At 41.9% G+C, this 22,742-nt stretch overlaps 1 protein-coding gene across 4 annotated transcripts in view; it reads left to right on the top strand.

Moving 5' to 3' along the window:
* BRCC3 (BRCA1/BRCA2-containing complex subunit 3) overlaps positions 1 to 22,742 on the top strand; it is a 1,142,218-nt gene that overhangs the window by 366,986 nt on the left and 752,490 nt on the right. For all 4 annotated transcript variants that reach the window (XM_044057507.1, XM_044057509.1, XM_044057508.1 and 1 more), the window contains exon 3: positions 7,670 to 7,757. In XM_044057507.1, coding sequence (XP_043913442.1) covers positions 7,670 to 7,757 — 88 coding nt within the window. The remainder of the gene's footprint in view (positions 1 to 7,669; positions 7,758 to 22,742) is intronic.

Below are 22,742 nucleotides of genomic sequence, written 5' to 3'. Positions count from 1 at the left end.
GGCACCATGACTGTGGATTGTGCCGAAGCAGGTACAGTCATCAGAGCCGATGTGGGATTAAGGACAGCACCGAAGTCAGTGGTGCCGAGGTCAGAAACGAAGTAGGGGTGCGTATCATGGATGGCACCGAAGGAGAAGACACAGAGCCTGGTGCTGAAGAGGTCTGTGCCGGGGGCACCAGTGAAGCACAGAGCCGACTCTGTTCCGTAACTGATGGAGATGCAGGAACCGAGTGACTCTGTTTGTCCTTATGTTTTTTGTCTGTGGAGGGGTTGAGACCTCCGACCCAGATAGAGCCTCTGAAAAAGGTGTCTTGAGTAAACCTTTTAAGATAAGTTTATTTTTACGTTCTGCTAGGTTCTGCTAGTGTACAATTACTAAAACTAGCAGAAGTGTCACCGTCAGCTCTAACATGATCCACGCCCAAACAGTAGACACACCGAGCATGTGTATCCGAATTAGGCATCTTCCGTCCACACTTGGCAAGAACGCTAGCCTATAGAGAAAACAAAATAAGGGAGAGAATACCAGAGATGGTATTTAAAAAATACCACAAATAGTAAGGAAGGGCCTGTCAAAGGCAGAAGAGAGGAACAGAACCAAAAATGGTAAGGAAGGGCCTGTCAAAGGCAGAAGAGAGGAACAGAACCAAAAATGGTAAGGAAGGGTCTGTCAAAGGCAGAAGAGAGGAACAGAACCAAAAATGGAAAGGAAAAGGGTAGGGAATAGAACCAGGTTATAGGCAACAGTGAGAAAAGGCTAACTTGATTCATAGATTAGTACTAGGCTAACTGGCCTTGCGAGCCATTTTAAGCCTAGCCAGTTATCCTTTGTGAGACTCCAACCCTGCAACTTGTGTTTGTAATAGGGTTACCACCTGTCCCACTTTGCGAGGGACAGTCCCTCTTTGGGCAGTTGTGTCCTGACAAAAAATATTAAAAATGGCAAATGTCCTGAGATTGTAGGACATACTTACATCCTATACTGTATGTAATAGTTGCATAAAACAGTTATTCTGTATCTAAAATACCTAATGTTATAAGAAACAGAATAAGCAACTAAAATGCTACAAGAATAAGCTATTATTTAGGCAAAAACATTAAGTTCTATCCTTTGTACTAACCGTGGGTATGTGTCGGCCTGTAAAATCTGATGTTTGTCCCGAAAATGTCCCACTTTGGCCATTTGAAAAGGTGGCAACCCTAGTTTGTAAGGCAAACACTTTAACCATTAGGCCGCCCTAAACAATTTTGAAGAAAAACTGTCTTAAAAATAGCAATTTTCTACTTAGCTTTGAGAGAGATGGCTAGCACGTCTGACTAGGAACACGGCAAACAAGATCTGAAGTAACTAGGAGAGGGGCATTATGGGTAGGTCTTAGCTGAGAGTTTTTGGCTGGCGCGAGCTTGGAAATGGCCGTATCGGTTCTGAGGATGGAATCGAGGTCTTATTTGTAATGAATGAACAAATATTTACATCAGATACAAATTTCAGATTTGAGCTCTCTCGTTCTTTATTATTTGAACTTCATCAGAAATCTTTCAGTATTCAAATGTGAATGGGTGAAAATTCTAAAGTAAACAGACTAAAATACAAGAGAGAAAGCTCCTCCCACAATGTTGATGTCATGAGCTCTCTATTCCATTTGAGTAAACATTTTATGTTTGCAGTCCAGGGGCCGTGTCAGCATGCAGCATGACTTGCCAGTGTAGTTCCTTAACATCAAGGAAGTTATTTCTGTCACCAAAAGGCACAACAACTTTCTCAAGAACAGAAGTTAAAACATGAAAAATGGGAACAAACAGAGCTATGCTTTGCTAAACCATTTTTAAAGTCAGAGATTCTAATAGCTCTGCAGTGTTCCTTTATTCTGTCACGTAGCTTACAAATTGTTTTACCAATGTAGAACAATCTACAGTATGAGCAAATTGCAATATAAACAATACAAAAGGATGCACAATTAAATGCTTCTTTAAACTTTAGGGTAAAACTCTGTGCTGACAGAACAGCTGATATCCCACTAAAATAGCAAATATAATGGCCACATGCCTGCATTATTAGGAATCGACAAACCGTACCATTTTTCTCAGATTCAAATAAAGATTTAAATGACATTGTTTTTTAAAACAAAATGAGGGGGTGGAACCCTAAGCTCTGCAAAGTTCTTAGTCATCAGTAATAATGCTCCAGTTTGTGGTGATACATTGTCTAATGTTGTTGGAATCCAAAGAGATTGGTCGTGGAAAACGAGAACTGTCATTGGCCAAATTTTTGCAGATGTTAGTAAACTCATACTTTAAAATGGGTTGGTGGCGAGAATGATTGCAACTGGAAAAGCAAGAGTGGATGAAACCAGCAGGGTAGTTTCTTTCTAAAAAAAAAAAAAAAAAGCCCTTTGTGAATTTCACATTCTCTGAAAAACATACTGTCTTCATTGACAAGTCTGCTGTTGCGTGCATATTGGCCTTTTACAATATTCTTTTTCATAAAGGTGGGATGTTCATAGGTAGATACTAGGCTATCGGCCCAAGGGCCTACATAAGCCTAGCCAACAAGGTTCCCTGGCTTACGCCATCCAAGAAAGTTATTTTCCTGTGCCACTGTTGAGGAGAGACACAGAAGTGGTCCCCAGGGTGTATTTCCTATTTCCCATCCACTCATCAAGATTTTTCTTGAAGAGTGCTAATAAAGAACTTTGCTTGACATAGATGGGTAGCCTGTCCAGAGTATGGGAAGTCTCTGGGACAGGAATCTATCCCTCCAGCATGTCCTGTTTATTGTGGTGACAAGGTTTAGGTCCCTAGAGCGTGTAGCTTGGAGGGATTGGGATGTCTTTAGGTGTGTAGCATGTCCAACAGCTCTAGGTTTGCCATAGCTTTATATGTTAGGCGGAGATCACCTTGGAGTAGATGATATGCTACGGAGTAAAGTTGGAGTTTTTTGAGGCGGTCAGTGTAGGGCATTTGTTTGAGGCCAGTAATCCTCTTTGTGAGGTACTTCTGTGGCCTTTCCAGCTGCTGCAGATGTCTTGTGAGGTACATTCAAAAAGGGGCATTGTACTCTATAATGGGTCTAATGAGTGTCGAGTAGAGGGGAACAATGACCTCTTTTTTTCCAGAATGAGAACCCTTTTACGATGAGGTGTGCCACGTAGAAGGACTTCCTGACTACTGTGGTGATGTGACTATCAAAGGAGAGACTACTGTCCACCTGGGTCCCAAGGTCTCTTATCACGCATTCGGTGTTAAGTAGATTGCTGCCTATGTGGTAGTTCATGTGTACAGAGTTTTTATCAAAGGGGATGACACTGCACTTTTTGGCACTGAGCTTGAAGCCATGGCTCTGACACCAGGCATCTGTCTCAGTGAGGCCCTTCTGTAGGATGCCCACATTATTTGGGGACTTGACTATGGCACCTAGTTTGCAGTCATCTGCGAATTTCATTAGCCAGAGGCCTTCTGTGTTAGCCTGTACTTCAGAGAAGTAGATACCAAACAGGAGAGGTCCCAGGATGGAACCCTGTGGTACGCCACTTGTCACTGCTTTGAGGTAAGATTTGGAGTCTGCAACTTTTACAGTGTGGGTTCTGTCAGTGAGCCAGTTGGCAACACATCTTGTGACGTAGGGATTTATACCTAGTTTAGTGAGTTTAGCTATAATTCCAGAACGGGGGATGGTGTCGAAAGCCTTGGCAAGGTCAAGATAGGCTGTGTGAACGACCTTACCATCATCTACGGCTTTGGTGACTGCCTCAAAGAAGTTGATCAGGTTCAGGAGCCATAGTCAAGTCCCCAAATGATGCGGACATCCTACAGAACGGCCTCACTGAGACAGATGCCTGGTGTCAGAGCCATGGCCTCAAGCTCAATGCCAAAAAGTGCAGTGTCATCCCCTTTGGTAAAAACTCTGTACTCATAAACTACCACATAGGCAGCAATCTACTTAACACCGAATGCATGATAAGAGACCTTGGGACCCAGGTGGACAGTAGTCTCTTTTTTGATAGTCACATCGCCACAGTAGTCAGGAAGTCCTTCTACATGGCACATCTCATCATAAAAGGGTTCTCATCCAGGAAAAAAAAGGTCATTGTTCCCCTCTACTCCACACTCATTAGACCCATTATAGAGTACAACGCCCCTTTTGGAATGTACCTCACAAGACATCTGCAGCAGCTGGAAAGGCCACAGAAGTACCTCACAAAGAGGATTACTGGCCTCAAACAAATGCCCTACACTGACCGCCTCAAAAAACTCCATCTTAATTCCATAGCATATCGCCTACTCCAAGGTGATCTCTGCCTAACGTATAAAGCTATGTCAAACCCAGAGCTGTTGGACATGCTACACCTAAAGAAATCCCAATCCCTCCAAGCTACACGTTCTAGGGACCTAAATCTTGTCACCACAATAAACAGGACACGCTGGAGGGATAGATTCCTGTCCCAGAGACTTCCTATACTCTGGAAGAAGCTACCCATCTATGTCAAGCAAAGTTCTTCATTAGCACTCTTCAAGAAAAATCTTGATGAGTGGATAGGAAATAGGAAATACACCCCGGGGAACACTTCTGTCTCTCTGCTGGACAGTTTTGTTTGTTTGTGTCTTTCGGCTTTTTCCTGGTTAGGGGTCGCCACAGCGGAACTCCGGTCCGCTAATGATTGGTAGTTGATTTTTACGTGCCAAGTTACCAGCCCTGATGCACAACCTTCAACAAAGGTACGCCCATTCACACATGTGTCCATGCAGAAGACGCTGTAGCTGAGAATCGAACTGGACAGCGTCTGACTGTGAGGCGACAATGCTACCGCAGCACCACCACCGCTTGTTCTCTGCTGGACAGTGGTACAGGAGAATAACTTTCTTGGATGGCGTAAACTATGGCACCTTGCTGGCTAGGCTTACGTAGGCCCTTGGGCTGATAGCCTAGTACCTACCTATGAACTGGGTGGGATCCAGAGTTTGGAGGTTACCAATGTATTTGTTTATGAGTTCCATGATGATACGTTCCATGGCCTTGCAGACCAGGCTTGTCAGGCTAATAGGTTGATAGTTCCCGGGATCAGTGGTGGCTCCCCCTTTGTGGAGTGGGCTAACTGTTGCTGTGCGCCATTCAGTGGGCACAAGGCCTGATGCGAGGCTATTATTGAACATGGTGCCTAAGTGAGGAGCCAGTTCTTTCTGAAGTTCGTGTAAAACGCAGCCTAGGATGTTGTCCGGTCCCATGTATGCTGTGTTTTTGGCTTTAGAGAGTGCAGCTTTTACCTGCGTAGTTGTGATTACAGGGACTCTGCATTTTTCCTGTATAGATATGGGCCCTTTAGGGAGTGAGAGGAGGGTAAAGTTAGCACTGAACCTGTCTGTCAGGATATTGGCAATATCAGTTGGTTCTGTAATTTTCTTGCCTTTGTGCTGTAACTCAGAGCAGATCTGGGTGTTGCCATCGAGAGTCTTGACATAGCTATAGAATGCTTTGTGGTTGTCCTTGGAATTAGTGGTGATTTGTTTTCGTAGCTAGCTTTGGAGGATCTTATAAGGGATCTCAGCTTCTTACTGAGGCTGACCAAGGAGCTCCTCCACTCATGGCATTCTACTCTCTTTTGCAAGAGTTGACTGTTGAAATCCAGGTAATGTTTTCTGAAAGTGTCTTTGCGAAAAATTGTGGAGCAAAAACAGTCATGTAAGACATCAATGGACAAAGTAATGTCTAAAAAGTATATTTATTGACAAATGCCTGAAATAGTAAAATCAAGGAAAGAGATGCTATCCCTGATACTTTTAATGAAAGCATTAAGATCTGAGTGGAAACATAACCAAAGAAAATATATATCATCAGCAAAACACTTATAAAGCTGGACTTGTTTGAAACCTTCCAAGTTAATAAGAGTGTCCACTTCCCAAGCGCTAAGCACTAAGTTGGCATGAGCTGGAGCCATTTAGCTCCCATGGCAACACATTTTTTTGATGATAGATTTTCTCATTGAAAATAAAAAAGTTGTCTAAAACAATCTGTAACAGTCTGCACGTGGTTCTAACTTTCTCTGGTTCCATCTTAACATGTACAGTGGGGTATCTTTCCACCAAGCCAGTAATCTTCTTTGTGTGAAATACTAGGATACAAGGCTACAGTGTCAAGGGTAACAAGTAAAAAAAAAAAAAAAACAACTGCAAAGAATTGGATTAGGAAAATTGTGGTTTTAGTTGACACAATTAAAGACTTGGTTTAAAAATTCCCGAGAGTCCTTTAAGTAAAACAGGGAAGACTGAATAATGGGGTTTAAATGAAAGTCAAGAAATTCAGCAATAAATTCAGTCTTGGTTTACTTGCATCACACAATGTGCTTAAAAGGTGAATCCCTATCACTTGATTACATTTTCAGAAACTTGAAATTCATATGATCGAGTTTTTGAAAACTCAAAGCTTTTGAATGGAGTTTGCGGTACACTGAGGATTGGGAAGTTTACCCTTTTCTTCACTATAGTGCGATCTCAGAGTTGGTATATATATTTTGCGGGTCTAAATTGAATCAGTGAATGCTTAAAAAAGCGAACGCTGATTCATCGACCCTAGTTAAGCGAAACCTTACAATCTCAAACACTTGGAACAGCGATTTTTTTCCCCAGGGGGAAAAAAAAATCGATGTTCCACAAAAAAAAAAAAAATATCTTAAAATAGTATTTAATGTGCCCCCCCCCCAATTAAATATACCAACTCCGAGATCGCACCACAGTGGAAGAAATGGCAAACTCCGAAAACTGGCCCAGCGATTTTTGTTTCCCCTGGGAAAAAATTGCTGTTCCAAGTGTTCGGGATTGTAAGGTTTTGCTTAAATAGGGTCGATGAATCTGCGCTCGCTTTTTTAAGCGTTTGCTGATTCAATATAGACCCTGTTTTGAAGGGGGCACCCCCATTGTGGGTGCAGGGGTATCTTGCCCCCCCCCCCTGCATAAACGTATAAAAAGTAGATATTTGTGTTTTTTGATGTTAGAGTGTTCAGAAGCTTGATCATATGCTCTCATCCTTATGAATTTCAAGTTTTTGAAAACTCCATCATCAGACATACATCCCCACAATGTGATTTCTGTTAAGTGATTTGTCCAAAGATGTTTTTAACTGTCTCGTTAAGTATACGTGGTACACTTGGAAAATGAAATGCTGTTAGGTTTTTGAGGGTAGCCTTCCAGGTACAGACTACTTCGGGTAGTGTCCCAGTTGCAGGCTACTTCATAGTGAGTGGTGGTTTGCTGGTACAACTTTCTGTGATGTCACTATGAGTTGTAATGTGGCTGAGGAGGTCATACGGTATGCATCAGTCTTATTCATGGGTAATAACCCCATCATCTGCAGTAAAGCATTTTTAATGAAAAATGGCAGATAATATGAGCCAGTGTTTTTTTTTTCATACTGTGCTAATCCAGACATGATCAGATTCTGTAATAAAGATGCTTCATGAAATGGTCTGCAATGCGGAAAATTCTGAATTATATACATTTAGCATTTCAAAGTTTAAGATCTACTTGAAAGGACTATCTTTTCCATTTGCCTGTTAAACTGGATAATTCTGTATTTAAGGAGGGCGGAGCTTTAGCTGATACTTGCAATGTTGGAGTAACTGTTTAGAAATGAGGTACCTGATTCTGGAAGACTTATTTCCCTTAACAAGTGACACAGGCTTGCCGAAACGACTGGACGCCCAATGAGAGTCGTGGGGTGGTATCACTCTCACCCACATATTACAGTATGGCCGTCACACGTAGGTAAGCTACTTAGGAGAAATTGCCTTGTTTTTGGCTGTGTGCCAGGGAGGTATTATTGTTAAAGCCCCCCCGCTCATCCTTACTAATGTGTGCTAACTCTGCCCCTAACCCCAGCCCTGCAGCTTACTTTAGAAAAACCCTTTCTGTAACACTGCCATTTCTCAGGCACAGTTTGTCTTGATTTTCTGGTAGATTTTCATTTGTGTTTTCTCTGTGTTTTTGTTTTTGTTAGGTGAACTGTGCTCCTCGCTGTGTGTATGTGTATATGTGTCCTTCTCTTTGTGTGTGTGTGTGTGTGTGTGTGTGTGTGTGTGTGTGTGTCCTTCTCTTTTTGTGTGTCTGTCCTCCTCGCTGTGTGTGTGTGTGTGTATATATATGTGCCCTTCTCACTGTGTGTGTCCTTCTCTTTGTGTGTGTGTGGGTGTGATTATGTGTATCCTTTCCGCTCCAATAACTGCATTTCACACTTGAGTTTAAGCTTGAAATCATCTCAGCTCTACTCCCAAGTTTCTTAACTCTGACCAAGCTAAGCAGCATCTAATCAAGAATATGTATGGTTTTGCTTAGGAATTAGCTTTCATATATGTTACAGCAATGCCTATTAATCAGATCACTTACTTTTAGGAGGACAGCAGCAGTTAAAGTACTGTTTAAGTCACCAAGAACATGTTGCATTTCATTAAGATGCACCTGCCCAATCTTTTTTTTTTTTTCTTTTTTTCTTCCAGTCTGCACACATTGTTGCTGTTGTAATTATGACAAGCTCCCTTAGAATTAGGTTGCTTATGCACAATATTTGAACCTCAGGTGCACCAGAGTTACCCACAGGAGTTTACCATGGAAAATATATTTTTAGTGGAAGAAATGATGTAGCTTCCGTGTCATTTGTTTTATTATGTACTATATTCATAAAACAGAAATGCAGAAATAGATGTTAACATTGCTATGACTATACCTAGCACACTGATCAACACCCACATGACTGACTTTGTGCTTAGAGTAAAAAGCACTATTGATGATAAAAGATACAAACGATGTGTATACCACATTCCAGTCTCTGTAATTGAATGTGATCTGTTCCAAGTACTTCTTGGATTAAAACATTTGTTGTAATTTAGATGGATTTTAATATGAAAAATAGAAAAGTATATATTTGGTGTTCATGCATAACTAAAACTGATAAAGAACGAAAGCACTCCTCTCTTGTTTTAACTCTGTAAAGAATACAAAATAATATTTGACACGGATCTTACAGAACAAGGTGTGGTAATGGGCTGTTTGCTAATGTCAAGAGTAAGCATTCCTGTACAAGTCAAATATATGTATATATAGATTTTTGTGTGTGTAATGTATATGTATGTATATATATATATATATATATATATATATATATATATATATATATATATATATATATGTGTGTGTATATATATATATATATATATATATATATATATATATTATATATAGTGTAATATATATATAGTGTAATATAATATAATATAATGTGTGCGTGTGTGTGTGTGTATGTGGTGTCCCTCCTTTGGGCCAGCATTCAAGGAGCTTCAATCCTCACTGCTGACACTGGTGAGGGACGTTCACTTGGGGCAAAGATAGATGCACATAGTATTTCCAGATGCAGCAGTCTGTACCAAGCACAATTTACCTTAAGAGCACACAGGGAGCACGCTCCGTTCTGGGACTGGGTTTCCCTGTCTCTCTCCAGGCCTCAAATAAGACTCCCCACTAACACAGCTGTGTGCCAATCTAAGTCCTCTACCACCCTCTCTGGGAAACCAGTGCGGTGTGTCCCTGCTCCAAGTACCTGATGCGCAGTCTTTAAGATTTGATTTTCCTACTCGCACACACACACATGCACACACACACACACACACACACACACACACACACACACACACACACACACACACACACACCTGGGAAAGGCTGGTACAAATTTACCAGATATTCCTCCTCTGCCCAGACTATAAGGTAGATACTGCCACCAGAACACTCCAAAGCTAGCTACTCTAAGGCTCTTACCAGGGTGTCCAATTATACCTAGTAAAATTAACACTAATACAAATGGTAGTGTTTGACCAATGCACCAAGACTTTTATGAGCGGCCACAATGTCACCAAGTAAAAATAAGTACTCAAAAGGTTGAAATATTCTCTAAAAAAAGCAACCACAATCAAAAGTTTAAATATATTTAATAGTAAATAATAAAAGAACATGAAACTACTGAATATCTATTTACAGTAAACACCAGAGTTTCAGCCACATGAAATGTTAAAAATAATACCAATGGAAAGATTCACACAGATACAGAAAAAAAAGTACTTAACTAAGCTCACTATATTTTTCTGACTGATCTAAAGAATTACTGTTCCCTAGTTCACTTACTAGAGCAAGGCAAGATGACATGGGTGTGTGGTCCTTTTTTGTCAGGTTTCACAGACAGACTGCTCTGAGACATCTGTCTCATTTAGTAGTAAAACATAATTTCAGTGATGGATTACAGAATGACATCACATACATATGGTCATCTGACTCTGGTTCATACACTACCTCCTTTACTAGAAACTGAACCAGTATCTAGCACGTGTGTCGTAATACACACACAAAGAGCTTTGCTAAGATGTGTTATAGCATCTGGAAGTTATAAAGCTATTTCAAAATTTCCACCCTTTTGTGGTAGCAAATATTTCACCCCTAAGGACAATACAGTAGGATTCCTAATCCTGGTTTTCACAGACATTTCGTCTCTGGCTGCAGTCAGAACTGTAAGATACATTCTTTGTGGCCTAAACCATATAATTTTATTTCCGACCTTTTTTCAAAGTTAGCTGGACTGAGATTAACCTCTTCTCTTCCAGTATTCTCTGTTACAATATATTTATTTAAACAGTTGCAGTACTGTCTGACATACAGATGCATTTCTTTTTTTGTCCAACAAGACCCACTCTTGGTACATTTTTAACTCAAGCAGCTTTACAAATACATTTTTCAACGCAAGCAGCTGTACAAATCGGCTTGATGTACAAATGACATATAATTCTTTAAAAAAACACCAGCTAGCTGTGCTAGCATCACTTCACATTATTACAGTGTGAGTTGTATGTATGTATGCATGTATATATATATATATATATATATATATATATCTCAAAGGGAAATAGGTGAAGCTTACAATGGTCCATAAGGGCAGTCAGCCCAGTACTTGGTTATGAATGTGTGTGTGTGGTGTGGTGTGATGATGTGATTAACCCTGAAGGAAATCTTGTCATATGTTTGAATGATCACCTTGCTTTTAGAATGGGTTTCCTTATGTAGGGCTGATTGCATCTTTGTAGATGTTGTGAAAATGTGGAGGTGGTGTATTTAAGTATGATGATTTAGGGGGTGCAAACTCCCCTCACATAACAACAATATTTTTGTTGGTTTGTATGTAGGTTTATTGTATTTTTTGGAAGTTTACTGTCAAAGTTTTTTTGTTTTAGGTGAGTGTTTTAAGGGGTATTGGTTTTGCTGTTAGGGGATGTAGTTTATGGTATTGTATTTGGAAGGATGAAACACTGGAAACTTTTTTTATTATTATGTAGTCAGTGATTTTTTGTTCTATCAAATGATTGGTGGATTACGTTTTCAGTGTCAGTCATTGTGAATATAATTACATGCATGCACATTTATATGTGCTTGTATGTATAGGGGAAAAATGTGTATATGGCTATAGGTGGTTGTGCTGAAACAGGAAAGGCTGACTCATTTTTGTCTAAACTTGTTTCCCCACTGTAGTGCCAGTGATTCTTGTGTTATCTTGGCACTGGTATTTTTAAGTTTCAGGTGGTGTTTGGGAGATGGGTGATTGCCCCCAGAGTTCCACGTTTTGCTACTTCAAAGAAAGGACCAAAGCCACACTCCTTGGAGTGCACTAACCCTGCCTCTTCCCCTCTCACTCTGCCCTCCTCCACACCCATTTAGTGATGTAAACGTGTATGTCAGCAGGAGATGGAGCATACACTTTCCCCAGTCCCAGTCATGGCTGTATTGTGTTATGAATGTTTTTTTTAAAGTCAGTCTGAGATACAGTTTTAACTGACTCCTGATTTCAGTTTGTATTGCTAGAATGCTTAATTTTTACAGCACTTTCCAGGAAACCAGATAATTGGTCTATTTTGGATAGTCTATGGGGAAAATGATAGGTGGCACAACACTGCTTGGTCCCTGCAAAAAACACTTGTTTTTGTGTGTTTTTGTTTTTTTCAACAAAACATTCCCTCAGTATATGTTCATTGAGGGAATGTTTGGCTGCATAGTGAATCTGCCACTATTTAGTTAGATACATACATACGTATAGTTAGATATAGATAGCTAGATATAGATGTAGATACAAGTGTATGGCTAGGTCATCTGGTTGAATGCCGATTTAATTGAAAGAAAAATTATAGAATACAGATTTTTGAAAGTCCATTACACTGAAACGTGATTTAATTAAAATCCAAGTAACAGAAACATCATATAGTCAGTGTCTCAGAAAGAGTTGTTTTGCAGGGAGTCATGCCCATTTGCAAGCCCCATATGGGGTGGGGGTGGGGAATAGCTCATCCATACCCCCCTTTCTTAATTATAGTAATTCCATGGCTCCCCGCTGTGAAGGAAAGTAAAAATGCAACACACACACAGAATTATTGCTAGGCCAAGGGAAGAAAGCACATCTGCACTGACTGGCTTGGTAATCCAGTCGCCAGGTATATGCTATCACATCTGCACTGACTGGCTTGGTAATCCATTCGTCAGGTATATGCTTACATATTTCTATTTCTTTATTACAGACCTGCATATATGTTGTCTGCATTTGGTTAAACGGACTTTCAGACAATCAACTAAATGGGCCTTCAATCATTTTATAGGTTCACAGGTAAGTAATTGGCATATGTCTTGTGGACATTTTAAGCCTAGTCAGGTTCCCTTTTTGTGTTCGAAATAACCCATCCCTTTTGGCTATAGATTTACCATATCCATCCTGTGGTTGATAAATATACATTACCCCTAATGAGAATAACTGTGATCATACCATAGATAATTTGAGGGGACCCATTCATGGGATAAAGCATTTAGGAGCTGCCTCTCTCCAATAGTTATACAGTCCTCAGGTAAATTTTCTGTTTCCCACCCATATATCTAAGTTGTACTTGAATATGGACAGGGATGATCTTTGTTTTATGTGGATGGAAGTCTGTTCTATAGCAGATGTATCCTCTGTGCAAGATACACATGTCCCTTCAAACCATTCTGTTGATGTTGCAGAAGAGGTTTAGATTCCTAGACCATAGTATTTCTGATGCCATTTGACTTACTGATGTGCAGAAAATCTACAGGAGTGGGTCCGAGGATGCCTTGTATGGCAGAAGTGGGTCACCTCTTAACCGTCTATAAAATACCGAGTACAGTGATGGAGCTTTGAGTCGGCCCATGTAGGACATGTTGTTTAGGCCTTGATTCCTTTAGTAAGGTATCTGTGTGGGCATTCCAGTTTTTGCATGTGCGTGAACAGATAAGTGCCAAAGGGGGCATTATATTCAGTGATTTGAAGAATAAAAACAGCTAGAGGTAAAAACAAGGTGCGAAAATATATAAGGCAAAAACAGAAAAAACTGCACCAGGTTGACACACAAAAAAATTACGTTTATTCAAACCAAAAACAAAACAAAAGAGAAAAGGTAAGCGCTTTCACAACTGCTGTTGCTTCATCAGACACTACTATAAAATAACAAGCAGCTTAAACAGGTGCATTCAATTAGCTGATAAAGAACAGTCGCATGATGCTATGCAAAAACAAAAGGTATAGCGAACTGCAAAAGGAGAAAGAAATACATTATACCAAATAATCACTAAAACCTAATAATAAAAGCACAAGCAAGTTAAAAGACAATGTTATAAAAATATATAGCAATAAATACATAAAAAAAAAAATATATATATATATATATATATATATAAAAAATACAAACTAAACACAAACTTAATGTTAATGTTTAAGCCGTCTAGCTTTTAGAAAAGGTTTCAGGGAAGTAGTACCATTAAGACCAGGGTATTTCTCTGCATTAAGTCTAAGGATCCATTTTTGTTCATAGCTCTCTGTAGTATTCTCAATGTCCCCACCTCGTATACTACTAGGTATATTTTGAATAACAAAAAACCTAAAGGTATGGGAACTATCAGTATGCATTACATGATTAGCTAAAGCATTAGTTTCCTTACAATTAGTAATATCTGTAAAGTGTTCCAATATTCTGTCTTTCAACATCCTATTAGATGTCCTTCAAGGATGCATCTGCAGTCCTAACATAAGGGTTGTCCTGCCTCAGGCAGCCCCTCGGTCGGCCGGATTCCAAAGTCCGGGTCTGGCCTCGGCTGATGTCGCACTTCACCCGACGTCACAGCTGCTGGGTTATAAAGGCATCAGCCGACGCCATTTTCCTCAGTCTTTCTTGCCGAAGCAGAAGCTGTTCGCAAGTGCCGGTCGGTCAGATCCAGAGATTTCTACTACCAAAGACTTCTAAAAAAGCTAAGTACCCCGATGGGGACTCTTTCTTACCTCAGCCGATGTCAGACAAAGCAAATAATTGTTTAACTTGTGGGAAACAAATACCTCATAAGGATTTCCACTCTTACTGCCTTCCTTGTTTAGGCCCAGACCACGACGTATCAGCTTGTCTAGCCTGTGCTTCCTTCAACTGACGGACGCTTAGACGTCGGTCGGAGTTTGCAGAGGAGTTTTTTGGTCCCGCTTTTGCATACAAAATGCCGTCGGAGACTCCGACTACACAATTAGCTAAAAAGCGCAAGGAAAAGGACCGACACTCGCGGTCCGCGGTTTTGCCTGAAACCACGGTTAGGCCAACCGTGAGTGTCTCGGTTTCGGCTGAAACCGAGTCCTCGGTTCTTCCTTCGGCCGAAAGCATGCCTCCGATAGGCGAGGCCTCACAGAGCTTGGCTGAATCTGCTACTGAAATTCCCCCTACAGAAGCAGGCACCCAGGATTTGTCAGATACTATCCCTTTAGACATATCTACCCCTGCACGTGGGGCTGCTAGACCCCCTGCTTCTATGTCTATCAAGGCTTTTTCCAGGGCTAAAGCAGCTAAATCTTCTAAGGCCTTACCTGCTAAAACTCCCTCACACAGGCCTACCTCTAGTTCCCAAATGCTCAGCCTGGCGCTGAGGATCTCATTTCTTTGATCAGGGGATCTCAACCTCCTCCAGATAAGAGGCCTAGGACTGAACCCCCGGAACCTGTCTCTACAGACTATTCCTCGGATGACTCAGATATTTCAGACCCTCAGGAAGGCCCATATTCTCCTTATGAGGATTCTGATGCAGAAGACTCCATTCCTTCTGCTTCTCCTCCTGAAGAATTTTCTTTTGGGGAAACCTTACATGCTATGAGGGAACACTTCCAATGGCAGGGCCGGGATTTTTCAGATTCAAGGAAAAGGCTAAGGACTTTTTTACACTTACCACAGCATAGGCCTTTAGCCATTCCTCCAGTACTAACAGTTGTTGATGATGCATATAATGATGCCTGCACTGCCCCTGATTCTCTTCCTCCGGCCCCTGCCAAGCCTGACAGATATTACAGGGTCCTGGACACACACTACCATTTGTATAAGGCTCCTGTTGCAGACCCTGAAACCATTTCACAGGGCCCTAAAGGTGTGGCAGCTGCCTCTGCCAAAAACCCTCTCCCCTCTGAAAGGGAATCTAGAGCATTAGAGAGATGGGGGAATAAAGGTTTATACTTCTGCTACTCTTTCGGCCAGGGCCTTAAACTGTCAATTTCACATGATTCAGTACCAGGAATTTTTGTTAGACCAGCTAAATAAAAAACTGTCCTCTCCTGAACCTATAGACCGCAAGTCCCTTCAGTATTTGGTACATAACTCTCAGCAGGTCAGTAACCATTTCTTAAAATGTGGCTATGATGCACTGGAGGCTTCCTTTAGATCAGCTATGACTGGAACAGTGATTCGAAGGCATGCCTGGTTAAAAAAAGAATCCTTACCAGACCATGTTAAGTCAAAACTCCTAGATGCTCCTATGGAGAAACAAAGTTTGTTTGGCTCCCCTGCACAGGAGGTTCTAAAGAAGGTGGAAGAAAAAGCAAAATCTTTCCAAACAGTCAAGGATTTCTTACAGGTCCAACCTCCGAGGTTTAGCAGAAATTGGCCTTCGAAGAATTGGTCCTTTCCAGACACCTCCAGAGTACAGAGAGGCAGAAATAGACGCCCAAGAGGCAGAGGTCAATCCAGGGGTGCCTACAGGGGACGTCAGTGGCAACCTACCAACCAGAGAAGTACTGCCACAGATTCAACTACAACCACTTCCACAGGACAGACACAATGACTTGGCTCTGATTCCGCCTACCAGGGAACAACTGGAAGCACCCTTGGGGAAACTAGCCTTATTTTCCAACAACTGGCATTACATTACAGGAGACAAATGGACTTTACAAACAATAGACAAGGGCTACAGGTTTCACTTCCACACTCTACCAAAAAGAGAGGAATGCCAAACCTACCACCAAGCCAAAAACAGGCGGCTCTAAGACAAATCAACAACTTACTAAGGATGAGAGCTATAGAAAAGGTACCGCCTATGGAACAAGGCCAAGGATTTTACTCCAGGCTTTTCCTTGTACCAAGAAAAGAAAATCAATGGAGACCTATTCTCGACTTGTCCGCTCTGAACACATACCTCATTGTTCCAAAATTCAAAATGCTGACCCTCCAGCAACTTCTTCCCATGCTGGGCAAGGAGTCTTGGCTGGTGACTCTAGATCTCAAGGAGGCATACCTGCACGTCCCTATACGACCAGATTGCAGAAGACACCTCAGATTTCTTGCAGGATCAGAGCATTATCAATTCTCAGCATTGCCCTTTGGCTTATCTACTGCGCCCAGAGTATTCACAAAATGCCTGGCATCAGTAATTGCTCATTGCAGGCTTCAGGGAATTCAAATTTACCCATACCTGGACGACTGCCTAATACAAGCGGACAACAAGGCAAAACTAACAAAAGATTTGGAAAAGGTCATACAACTGTTGCAAGCCTTGGGATACATAGTCAACATGCAAAAGTCAAGACTAGTACCATCCCAAAGGATAACATTCTTGGGTGCAGAACTGGATACATTCACTCAGATGGCGTTTCTCACAGAAGAAAAACAAAAGCAACTACCAGTCTATTTCATGACATTAACAACACAGACTCAGCTTACTGCAAGGAAAGTCCTGCAAGCCCTGGGTTACATGGCATCCTGCATAATATTGATTCCGCATGCCAGGCTGCATATTAGAAAGTTGCAATGGTACCTAAGAATGTATGGTCTCAACACAAGCACAGTCTAGAAGCCCAGATTCCAATAATTCCATGCCTGAAGCAAGAATTCCTGTGGTGGGCTCAGGCCTGTCAGTTGAACAGAGGATTGCCTTTCCACAAACCTCATCCAAGCCAGACCATCACCACGGACGCCTCAGACCTAGGCTGGGGGGCACACATGGTGGACAAGTGTATACAAGGCCTATGGACCCAAGACCAGCTGAATCTACACATAAATCTAAAGGAGATGCTGGCAGTGAAACATGCGATCCAGGCATTCAGACCATTCCTTCAACAAGGTCACCTGCTGATAAGGACGGACAACACCACAGTCATGTGGTTCATCAACAAACAGGGAGGTACACACTCATATCCTCTATGCCGGATGGCAATGGACCTGTGGAATGTGGCCCTGAATCTCAACATTCAACTGCAGGCCAGATTTGTACCAGGAAAAGAAAATTCACTAGCAGACACCTTAAGCAGAACTACCACGGATGCTCACGAATGGATGTTGCATCCAGATATCTTCAAAACCATAACAAAGAAATGGGGGCTACCAGAGATAGACCTGTTCGCCTCCCCACACAACCACCAATTGAAGAAATTCTGCACAAGAGCATACCACCCACTTGCTTGGAGGGTGGACTCCCTCTCCTTCAGTTGGAAAAACCTGACAGCATATGCATTCCCACCTCTTCCTTTGATGTACAAAGTCCTACTGAAGATCAAAGAGGATCAGCCAAGGGTAATCCTGATAGCTCCAGACTGGCCGAGGCAACATTGGTACCCGCTACTGAGAAGCATGTCTCGGACACACGCATGGCCTCTACCTCTATGTCCCTTACTTCTAACACAGAACAACTACAAGATCCTACATCCAAACTTGAAAACACTGCAGCTAGCTGCTTGGAATATTGCATAAAACAAAATAACCCAGATTTATCTCAGAGGGTTAAGGACATTATCCTGGAGGCTCGCAGACCCTCCACAAGGAAAACTTATTCAGCCAAATGGAAAAGATACCTCATTTGGAGTGCAGCTAAGGGAGAAAATGTTGCATTGGCAAACATAGCACACATCCTGGAATACTTAGCAGAACTGTTCCACAATGGCCTGTCCTACTCCTCCATTAAGATTCATGCATCAGCAATTTCAGCAGAATACAACATGGATCCTCCTGTCTTCTCTCATCCTCTACTCAGGCAGTTCTTGAGAGGAATCAAATGTAAAGCCTCCAAGGAAACCACCTTTACCTACATGGGATCTCAACTTTGTGCTGGAAAAGTTAACACTTCCCCATTTTGAACCAGCAGCAACAGCAGATTTACAGTTCTTGTCTTGGAAAACTGCTTTCCTGCTAGCAATCACTTCAGCAAGAAGGGTATCTGAGTTACAGGCATTAATGGCAGTACAGCCCTTCCTTATCTTCCATCAGGATAGAGTGTCTCTGAGAACTAACCCTACCTTTATGCCAAAAGTGGTCTCCAGAGTATCATTGAACCAAGCGATTCATTTACCTACATTCTTCCCCAACCCACAGAACAGGGGGAAAGACTGCTACATACCTTGGATGTGCACAGACAATTACGCTACTATCTGGACAGAACTAAGACCAACAGAAAAACTGACCAGCTTCTGGTAGCATATGCAACAGGAGTGCAAGGAAAAGCAATTTGAAAACAGACAATCTCAAAATGGATAGGAAATTGCATTTGATTTTGCTACTCTTTTCATGGAAAGACAACTCCTGAAAATATCAGACCTCATTCCACAAGAGCTACAGCCACCACTACAGCTTTCCTACGAGGAGTGGCTACCAAAGACATTTTAGAAGCTGCTACTTGGAGCTCCGTGCATACATTTGCCAAGCATTATAACCTTCCTTGATACTCCAGATCCCGAGCAGGTTTTGCAACTGCTGTGTTGCAAGGGATCTTGACTACACCATCTTTATCTTAGTGCCTCCTCCCCCAGTTTGGCTATGGTATTCTACCCATATGTTAGGACTGCAGATGCATCCTTGAAGGACATAGTACAGTTTTGTACCTACCATAAATGTAGATGTCCGATAGGTATGCATCTGCAGTCAGGATTACCTACCCTCCTTCCCCTCTGTGGTATTCCTAGGGTATTTACCCCTCTTTTAGCTAGCTGGGGGAATCTATTATGTTGTATTTGTTTGTATATATGTGTATATATATATATATATATATATATATATATTTTTTTTTTTTTTTTTTTTTTGCTCTGTACTGTTTGGAATTATTTGCATTTATCCAAATTTAGCCTTCCTAGACGGCACCTGGCATCTGGGGCAAGAAACACTGAGGAAAACGGCGTCGGCTGATGCCTTTATACCCCAGCAGCTGTGACGTTGGGTGAAGTGCGACATCAGCCGAGGCCAGACCCAGACTTTGGAATCTGGCCGACCGAGGGGCTGCCTGAGGCAGGACAACCCATATGTTAGGACTGCAGATGCATACCTATTGGACATCTACATTTATGGTAGGTACAAAACTGTACTTTTTCCCTATATAATATACAGGACATTTTTGACAGAAAGAAAAGTACACTACATCTGTAGTCCTGCAATCTGAATACTGATGGCTAGAGATAGAAAATTTTCGAGTTGGGTGTGTATAAGTATACTTACTGAATATATATTTACAAGCAGTACATCTTTTGCAAGGAGATGTACCGATGAGTGTAGGGAAACTGAAAGTCTCAGAGACTTCCCTATTACATAAATGTTGCTTGAGAGATCTATTGTTCCTAAAGCAAAATAAAGGCACCTCACCAACGTTTTCAATTAGCCCTGGAACTTCTTGTAACAAATGCCAACGTCTCCTAATAACCTGTGTGTACTGATTAACATCACTAGAAAACTGGAAAACAACCCTGAAATCATTCTTAGCTGCCAAACTATTATCTAAATTGCGGCTGTTAATATTTTCTCTAAGATAGGGTCTACATCTAGTGTCCCTCAATTTCCATGCCTCAGATATTGTTTTATTAATATCAGATAATGAGTATCCCCTTTCTAAAAAATCAGACTCAATACTTTCAAGAGCTATTTCTCCTTCTTCATCACTGTTGTGGAGACGCAAAGTCCTAAAAACTTGTCCCTTCAAGATATTCCTAGGGATATGCCTTGGATGCATACTAGTTTTATGTAAAAATGTATTTCTCCTTGTAGGTTTGTGGTAAACACTACTACTCAATTGATTAAAATCAGACCTCCAGACTGTAACATCAAGAAAATTGATTTCTGTATTTGAGCTGTGGTAAGTAAATTTCAGGAATTCAGTTGTGGTATGTAAATAATAAATCTATGAATATCAGAGCCATGTCCCTTCCACAACATAAAAACATCATCTACAAAGCGAACATACCATAATACTTGCCGAAGGAAAGGATTATCTACGGAACAAGTAGTCTGCTGCTCCCAGCACACCAAAGCTAGATTGGCATAGCTGTTGGCACAAGCAGTGCCCGTAGCTATGCCAACTTTCTGAAGAAAACATGGTCTTATAGGTTCATAGGTTGGTACTGGGCTATCTTCCCAAAGGCATATATTAGCCCAGCCACATTGTGCGGTATTCACCGCCCCTTTAGTAGTTCCCTAGACCCTTGTACTAGCAGCTAGTACCCTTGGCCCCTATCTAGTAGTGCTGTTGGTGTGATCCCCGGTGTGAACTTTCTGTTACCCATCCATTCATCAAGGTTCCTCTTGAAGAGTGATAGTGAGGGGCTCTGTCTTATGTAGATCGGGACCCTGTTCCATAGTAAGGGAAGTCTCTTGAAGGAATCTATCCCTCCAGCATGTTCTATTCATTGTTGTGTTGAGGTTTATATCCCTAGAGCATGTAGCTCAAGTAGATTTGGTTTTGCTAAGATGGAGCATGTTCAACAATTCTGGGTTGGACATGGCTCTGTACGTTAGACAGAGATCGCCTCTGAGAAAGCGGTATGCAACAGAGAACAGTCTTAGCTTTTTCAATTGTGCTGCATAGGGCAACTGTTTGAGGCCAGTAATCCTCTTGGTTAGGTACCTCTGTTGTCAATCCAGCTGCTGGAGATGTCTAGCCAGGTACATTCCAATTGGTGCATTGTACTCAATAATGGGTCTGATGAGGGAAGAGTAAAAGGGCACCATTACCTCCTTAGATCTTGATGCGAACCCTTTCGTGATCAGATGGGTCACATAGAAGGATTTTCTAACCACTTTGGCAACATGGTTATGAAAGGAAAGCTGACTATCTACTTGGTCCCTAGATCCCTTATTTCTTCTTCAGATTTCAGGGGATTACCTCCTATGTTGTATATGTTGTAGTTTGTGGATACTCTGTTTTTTCCAAAGGGGATTACTACACATTTTTTTGCATTTAGCTTGAGACCATGGTTTTGACACCATGCATCAGTCTCATTTAGGCCCTTCTGGAGGATCTCCATGTCGGCTGGAGACTCTATTATAGCACCCAGTTTGCAGTCGTCCGCAAACTTAGTCAGCCACAGCCCTTCCGTGCTTGCCTGTACTTCTGAGAAGTATATGCCAAACAGGAGGGGCCCCAGGACAGAGCCCTGAGGCACACCACTCGTTACTGGTCTGGATTCGGACATAGATCCCGCTACTCTTACTTTATGGGATCTGTCTGAGAGCCAGTTTGTGATCCATCTTGTGACGTTAAGGGTTTATGCCCAGGCTGGTGAGCTTATCAATAATACCTGAATGGGGAATGGTGTCAAATGCTTTAGCAAGGTCAGGGTAAGCCGTGTGTACCTCCTTTCCCTTATCTATACCCTGAGTAACTGTCTCAAAGAAATCCACCAGGTTCAGGAGGCATGATCTGCCCTTGACGAAGCCAAACTGTGTGGGGTCCAGCGAATGGAGGTTCCCAATCTTTCCATTTATGAGTTCCATAATGATTCGCTCCATAGCCTTACAGATCAGACTGGTCAGACTTATTGGTCGGTAGTTCTCAGGGTCAGTTGTGGCCCCACCCTTGTGTAGCGGGACCACTGCTGCCATGCGCCATTCTATGGGCACATATCCTGTGGAGAGGCTGAGACTGAACAGGGTATTAAGATGTGGGGTTAATTCCTTTTGGAGCTCGCGTATGACACAGCCTGGGACACCATCTGGTCCCATGGAGGCAGTGTTTTTACCTTTAGATAGAGCCTTGTTAACCAACGTATCAGTAATAATTGGACTTACACAATCCCCTGGAATGGTAATAGGCCCTGTAGGTGGTGAGGCGGGGGGGGGGGGAATTTGCACGGAACCTGTCAGCCAAGATGTTGGCAATGTCAGAAGGGTCAGTGTATTTTGTTCCATTTTGTACTAGCTCATAACAGACCTGAGCGTTGCCATTTAGGTTTCTGACGTAGCCATAGAAGGCCTTATGGTTATCCTTGGCATCGTTGGCAACTTTCTTTTCAAAATTAGCTTTAGCTGACTTGATGAGGGCCCTCAATTTCTTACTAATGCTGATCAGGGATGATTTTTCTACTTGAGATTTGGCCTTAGTCTCCTCCTTTTATTGTAATGTTTGCGTATGGCCGGGGTCCACCAGACTGGTTTCTTCTTGCTTGAGGAA

The sequence above is a fragment of the Protopterus annectens genome, chromosome 15.part0, assembly GCF_019279795.1.
Source record: "Protopterus annectens isolate FY-2018-M chromosome 15.part0, PAN1.0, whole genome shotgun sequence".
NCBI lineage: Eukaryota > Metazoa > Chordata > Ceratodontiformes > Protopteridae > Protopterus > Protopterus annectens.
The sequence above is the reverse complement of the archived record's forward strand: the minus strand, read 5'-3'. Positions and strand labels throughout refer to the sequence as shown.